The following is a 6806-nucleotide window of genomic DNA, read 5'->3' on the forward strand; positions in this document are numbered from 1 at the left end:
AATACATTCAAACATAATACACAAAATGACACAAATTAGAATCGTTAGCTAAACCAGTATTTTGAAAATGGGGTCGATCGTGTGTGACATTTAATTTAGGAACAGACATTAGGATGATTGCCAGCGATTTAATGCATAAAAGAGGTAAAATTGGTCTTTTTGTTGCAAACCAGAAAGGATTTAGTTGGTCGTTAAGCATTGTAACAAACGCGCTATATTTTCTAAGCAATTTGGATGCAATAGTTTGCACACCCCTCGGTGCGCATTAATAAATAAATTAGTTTATTAATTTGATTCATTAGACGTGGACGTTTAACTGAAATTAAATTGTTTGCAGTATATGGATCGTGTTTCTTTTTGTGAGAAAATAATTTTTTAATTCTACACAATCACAGCAAAAATAAATAAATAAATAAAACGAATCCCTCAAAGTAAGCTTTGGCAGGAAAAAAATAAATGAACGAGCTAAATGCGTTGCTATTATTTTACATGGTTCATTTATGAGATTATATTATATTACCTGATTTGGATTTTTATGCTGTAGTCCTAAAACGTAAGACTTCTGTAAAAGATTATATAATAAAAAAAATGTACAAATCAACATCAATTTTGATCAAAATAAATTTAATTTAAAACAATGTTGGAAGCCAACACACTCTTCCAAATTGAGTTGGAACCCTTTTTTCATAACAGGGGCCATTTTATTTAATTTTCCAAAGTCCTCCAATGGCCATACAAAATGGAACAATATGATGCAAAACGAAGACAAATGTTTATTATTATACAGTCTAAGTATTTGTGGGTTAGATGTTTTTTTCTCCTGAGGCTTAAATTGCTTTGAAAATTGGTTAAATAATCGAGGTATATTATGACCTACAGATTGTAGATAATTTCCACACCCCCTGCTTTAATAAAACTAAATGAGGGGGAGAAGAAAAATAATAAAATAAAAATCCAAACAACACCGTTTTGCATTTCATTTTTTTTCAAAGGTTTCTTTAGTACTTCCTGCACATTCCAAACATCAACACACGCACACTCAAATAAAACGTAACACAACTGAATTCATAATTTGTCCATCATTGTTCGCAATAAATGTCATTGTCTTTAATTCCCATTTTAAGAAGTTCCTGTTGAGGTGGTGAGGGGGCCTGAGTTGGGTGTGTGTGAGGGGGGGGGTTCTCCTTGAAAAGTGGGCGGACGGGTCATCTCCTAAACCTTCGAAAGGGCCTGCTGTGTGATTTGGAGTAGGGCTCCCAGCGCTTCCTCTCTGGCGGCTTGTTATAGACGTAGGCAGACGGCCCTGAGTACTCCTCATCTGGATTCTCCTCCATCATCTGCAGCTTGGCCTCGATGGCGCGGATCTTAGCGCTCGTACTTGAGGAGGCCAGACGTAAAAAATAAATAAAACAGGAAGTTAGCAGGCTTAAAGGGAAATACCAGGAGCAATCGTAGAGTGAAATATTAAATGGAAGGACATGTGGTGCAGGTGAGAGGAGGAAGAGCAGGAGCGAGATGATGTGTCTGGGCGGGCATGGAAGAAGACGGTGTTTTTATTTCCTCTCGTGCGAGATTTGAAGAGCGCCACACTAGAGTCCAAGTGTGCAGTGTGTCCCTGAGGAGAGCTCTCCAGATGGCATCCTGTGCTCGGAGACACCGTCCCTCGCTAAGAGCTCTCACTCGGCTTTATTTCCGAACGCGGTGAAAGCTCACGAGTGACAATAGGCGCTCCCCAAAATAATAGCGGGACTTGTCGACATGCAGGTCGATGATCAATAACATGGACTGTGGCTCTCCCATTTTGTAAATGGAATGCTTTTGTATGAAGATGTGAAAAGTGGATCTTTGTGGAATAGTGACGATATAGGGGAAAATATTTCAAAGAGATGTCTCCTGCTGAGTGGAGTTGTAAGTTTGGAGATGGGTCTGCTTTTCTGACATGTAATTTGAAGCTGTCAGGTATGACATGTAATTGGTGTCACGTGTTTAAGGACAAAACACATTTGTGTGTGAGCACAAACAACCTGAGGTGATTCGTCGTTAAGGCTCCGTCGGCTCCGTCGCCGCTGCTCGACGGTTCCAAGCTGGAAGGCATCGTCTTGTCGTTACGGAAGCCTTCGAACCTCTGCAGATGATGATGAAGATAATGAATGACGGAGTTAGTTTAGCAATTAGCAAACACAGCGGAAGAACATGCAGAGGGAGCAGCGTTCCGATATTAAGACTCTCCAACAGGTTGCCGTCTGGATTCAATCCAAACATCTCAGATAGCCAACACTGACTTCTCATTACCTATAGACAAAGAAAAAAAAAAAAAGACAAGACAAAAAATGTCATGTGGCAGGTGAAAGAAAGCCCAAAACCAAAATCTTCGGAATAAGTTCAAGGAAGCCTTTAAAAACTAGGACTTGATTTTATTAACCCTTTAATTAAAAAAAAAAAAAGAAAATCAAATATTTCATGTATATAAAAAATAAAATAGAAATAGTTGTTTTGCTGTGTGTTTTATTGCGCTCAAAGGTTAGGAAGGCACTTTAAAAAAAAAAAATAAGACAACATATTATTTTACAATTTTTTATTTGTTATGAAAAAATACAAAATTGGGCCAAGGTGATGAAACGTGACGCTGTGTGTGTGTGTGTTTGCATGTGTGACTGTAGGGTGTGATTCATCTCTATACAGGATATCCCTCCACAATTCGCCAGTAAGCAGTCTATTGTTAAGAGACAAGAGTTGGACTGAGATCCCACTGACCCCCCCCCTCCTGCCACATTAGTACACGTCAAAGTATTACACTGGAAAAACCAGCGAGTGTGCCACTTACCTGTGCATGTGCCCAACGCACAACCAATTTCTTGGACAGTGCTAGCTTGCCATTCAAGCAGTGGATAGCTCTTTCGGCCTCCTGCAGACAAAATGAAGATTGATCTTGATTATTTAAAAAAATGTCATAACTGGAAAAGGCACCGTAAAAAAAACAGGTCGCGACTCTCAAGTGGTCCTTAATTTAATGTGACTTAACTTCTCGACCACTGGCGGTTCTAGAGGGGGGGCCCGCGGGAGCACGGACCTCCCTTGAAATATTAATCTGGGTGGTGTGACTAAGTGTGCGCGAGTATAGAAGATAAACACACAGTTCCTTTGTAAAACTCTTCGGGGAGGACTTCATAGCCAAGTGATAGACACTGGCTGTGAAACTAGATGCTTATCATGATCCCTCCCGGCTCATTCTAAAATAAATACAGGCCGGCCAGCAAGTAAAGTTGGAGGGGGGGGGGGGGAGTAAGGGGTACTATGTTGTGCTTTTAATTCGAAACAGAATTCACTCCAGCGACGACAATGTGATTGTTGAAAGGTAGACATCGTGATAATACGTAATAAATTGAAATGGTTGCACGGAAAACTCATGTCCAAATTTGGTCAAGTCAATCCTGTGTGGTTTTTTTCCCCCCCACAAATTATTTACGACTATAAAATAGTAGATTGATGTTTAAGACAAGATTAATTTTATATGTACCTCTCTGGTGTTAAAGTTGACAAAACAGTAGCCTCGTGGTTGCCCCTCAAGAGGACCGGACTTATGGAACAGGAAGTCAAACTGTTTGACATGGCCAAACTTTTCCAACAGCTTCACCAAGTGATACCTGCAAGAAGAGGAAAGAGCAAACATAAATAACAAAAATAAAACCTACAAGGGTTGCAAAATAAGCATGTGATTTATGTTTATTTCGTTTAAAAAAAAAAAAAACGGAAAGCCGGTATTGTCTCCACATCAGAAGGATTGTGATTATTGTCAGTATGAATCTGTCAAGCGTAAAGGATAACGAGAAAGGCGGCTTTCCCCTGCCTGACACCTTTTTAGCAGCGGGCCAGCTGGTGTGGCACGCCTGAGACAGTAAATCTTTTATTGAGACAATGCCGAGGATACGGTAGCAGGACAATGAGGGAATAAAACAAAGGAAGCCTCCGGCTCCCCTCCCGTGCGCCCGAACTCTGTACAAACAACATCCAGCGAGCCGCTCAACTTAGGACATGCGCTCACGGAAGAGTTATGCCGCCGTGCGCGTTTTGAAGCGTGGGTACGGCCGAGCTCGGAACGGCATGGGAAAAGAAATTTGTCTTCTGGGAAAAGAGGCCGGACAATGAGACCTGCGTCACCCAGGCTCGACTTGGCCGGGCTCGTTCGAACCACAATGTAGTAAAATCAAAATCACAATGACCCCTCCCCTCCCCTCTGTGGTATTTATAGAGTCCAAATTCAGGTGATGTTTACTGATCATTGGAATCGGGAGTTTGGGAGGAAGGCGAAATCGAAACAAATCAAGCTAATGCCTACCTTGAAATGAATTTTGTCGATTTGGATTGCCAAAGAACACCACACAAAGAAAACCGTCAAACGTCAGGACTGAAGGTGACTCCAGGTGAAATACAGTTTTGTTTTCTTCACCAGCCTGGTATTGTTTCGTTGTTATTCTAAATCACGACAGGGTTTGTGTGTATGCCAATCTGGATGACAATGTGTGTGGGAGCGTGGATGGGGATGTGGAGGGCGACTTTCCAGGTTGCTACAATTTTGTACAGCTCCCTTGAGGGCTTTAAGACCACAGATGACTTCTGCTTTTCCCAGACAACACCCTGTAAACATAACTAAACAATTTATCTGCCTAAAGTTGATGTTCACGTATTATATATGATTTTTTTTTTTTTTTTGCAATACTAAGTAAACACCCGGAAAAAAAAAAGATAAATGAAACCTCTGCAGCAGTGGTAAAAATACAGTATATAAACACACACACACATAATGCAAGACACTCCAAGAACATTTTTGGATACTTGCAACACAACCACAATGGACTGCGATCTCGTGGGAGCCGTAAAAAGCGCCGGAGGAAGAGGAGGAGATGGGGGAGTAAAGGGGTGGGGAGGGAAGAACCTGCGGAGAGTGAGAGTAAAGTTCAGAGCGCTTTACGGCAAGGTGAAAGGTGGAGGCGGGGAAGGATGCTGCTGCCAAGGAAGCGAGGTGAGAAGACGGGTAGATGAGGAAAGGGAAAAGGGGGCGGGAGGGCTTCATTATGATACTGTAAATATGACAAAGACTAGCGAGGGAACAAAGAAAACATAATTTAGTCTTTAACCCACCAGAGAAGAACTGAAGACACATCCACGGATTGCTAAATATGATGGAATATTATATTTAACTGGACAAGGCTCCTTTAAAGAATCATTCGATGAACTCTTGACTCCCAAATAATGGATAGCAAATTAAAATGGTTTCATTTGTAGCAGGTCTACATTCCTCCTCTAATGCACACAGGCTATGCTCGGTGGAACAAACAAAAGTGTAGTGCCAGTGCCAACCAGGAGCTAATTAATCTTCCCAATCAGTAAAAGGGGCCGTGGGCATTTCTCATGTTTGCTCTTCGTACGGTTTGCGAGTAGCGTTATTTAAACAGAAGTGGAGCAGGGCATAGGAAAGGGAAGGAAACGCCTGTCTAGACGCCCACCAGAGCCACAACGCATATATTCTGCAAAAGCCCCCCCCTACCCCACCCCAATGTACACACAAAAACAATCTACAGGCCGAAAAAAAAAGACCTTCTAGTCCAACACATTGTCCATAAAGGTAATCTCACACCCGCACATTTATGCTGTTATTGCCTCTAATTTCGAACACACACAGGTCCAGATTGAGAGCGAGCGAGAGTAAACAGGGCAGGTGGGTGAAGAACGATGTCTGCCGCCTCTGCAGGGCAATTGCACGCCTCGCTGCCACTGTTTCACACACCCGAGCCCCTGTCTGCTCAGTCTCAGCCTGCAACACACACGCGCTACACACACAGCTCATCAATCATGCCTGCACACACAATGCAGAGCCTCTCTCTCTCCATGGGCAGCTTTAGAAAGCAAAGTTTGGGATTTGGAACACACACTGCCAAACATCAGTTTTGAATCGCCAGCTTGAACACTGCTTGGCAGCTTCATGTGTTTGTTTTGGGTGAAAATTGGATTTGTGTTTGGGGTGCAGGTATTCATCATAGTACTTAATAAACAGTATCACAGAAAAGTTAAATATATAACAGTATCATAAACTCACTCAGTGATTTTGGGATCGATGTTGCCGATCCATAATCGGTTTCCATCATGGGCTCCGGTGTCTGAAATGATGGAGGCGTTTTCCATCGTCTCTGACGCAGACGACATGTGTACACTGACAAGACAAAGTACAAGATTGATGAAACACCATGCACACCTGGAATATGATCAGTTGTTAATCGATTTTTAAAAAATAAGTCATTTTGAGTATAATAGGAATCATACGCGATGAAGTTCTGGTAAACACTTGCTCCGATTCGTCTCATGTTGCAGAATGCAAACGTTCGATTTCAAAACACTGCTTAAATTTACCCTTATCTGCTCAATATTATTGTTCTCAAAAACAAAGAAGATGAAGTTAAATTATTGATTTAATATTGCTGCTTTATTTAAACAGGTTACTAGCGATTAGCATCCTTAGCACTTACCTTCTATCAAACCTGTTATATGATCACGGCTTCTTCTTCGATAAAATTAGCTTCTGATCCCGCTTTCGGGGTGCTTCGGTGATGTCAGATAATTATAATAAGCATTCTAAATCTATGGGTTAGATTATTGATTGTAAATTGGGTTGGGTGCCTTGTTTTGAGGGCGAGGCGATGGATTTGTAGCCATCTGACAACATAGGCGCATTGTAATGACGTATAGTAGTTGTGTTTATAGTGCGCTCGGTTTTAAATTTTGAACATTCCAATCGCACACAAAGTTCTTTG

The 6806-nt window shown here is 41.6% G+C and overlaps 1 protein-coding gene across 1 annotated transcript; it reads right to left on the reverse strand.

Annotated features, from left to right (window-relative positions):
- Positions 1 to 607: 607 nt before the first annotated feature.
- On the reverse strand, positions 608 to 6720 carry rbm18 (RNA binding motif protein 18). The gene is made up of 6 exons (XM_049739217.1): positions 6522 to 6720; positions 6095 to 6208; positions 3518 to 3644; positions 2825 to 2905; positions 2025 to 2125; positions 608 to 1377 (listed from the first exon to the last, which is right to left on the reverse strand). Exons 2-6 carry the CDS (start codon positions 6199 to 6201, stop codon positions 1206 to 1208), a joined length of 588 nt encoding a protein of 195 aa, XP_049595174.1. The 5' UTR covers positions 6202 to 6208; positions 6522 to 6720; the 3' UTR covers positions 608 to 1205.
- Between the last annotated feature and the right edge of the window lie 86 nt (positions 6721 to 6806).

The sequence above is a fragment of the Syngnathus scovelli genome, chromosome 13, assembly GCF_024217435.2.
Source record: "Syngnathus scovelli strain Florida chromosome 13, RoL_Ssco_1.2, whole genome shotgun sequence".
NCBI classification, from domain to species: Eukaryota; Metazoa; Chordata; class Actinopteri; order Syngnathiformes; family Syngnathidae; genus Syngnathus; species Syngnathus scovelli.

Bases quoted from the DNA above. Each gene is read 5' to 3' on its own strand.
- rbm18 (XM_049739217.1), bottom strand. From the start codon at position 6,201: ATGTCGTCTGCGTCAGAGACGATGGAAAACGCCTCCATCATTTCAGAC. The intron at 3,645-6,094 runs GTGAGTTTATGA...CTCTTCTTGCAG, and splicing joins ATCGATCCCAAAATCACTGA to GTATCACTTGGTGAAGCTGT. The intron at 2,906-3,517 runs GTACATATAAAA...TTTTGTCTGCAG, and splicing joins TCAACTTTAACACCAGAGAG to GAGGCCGAAAGAGCTATCCA.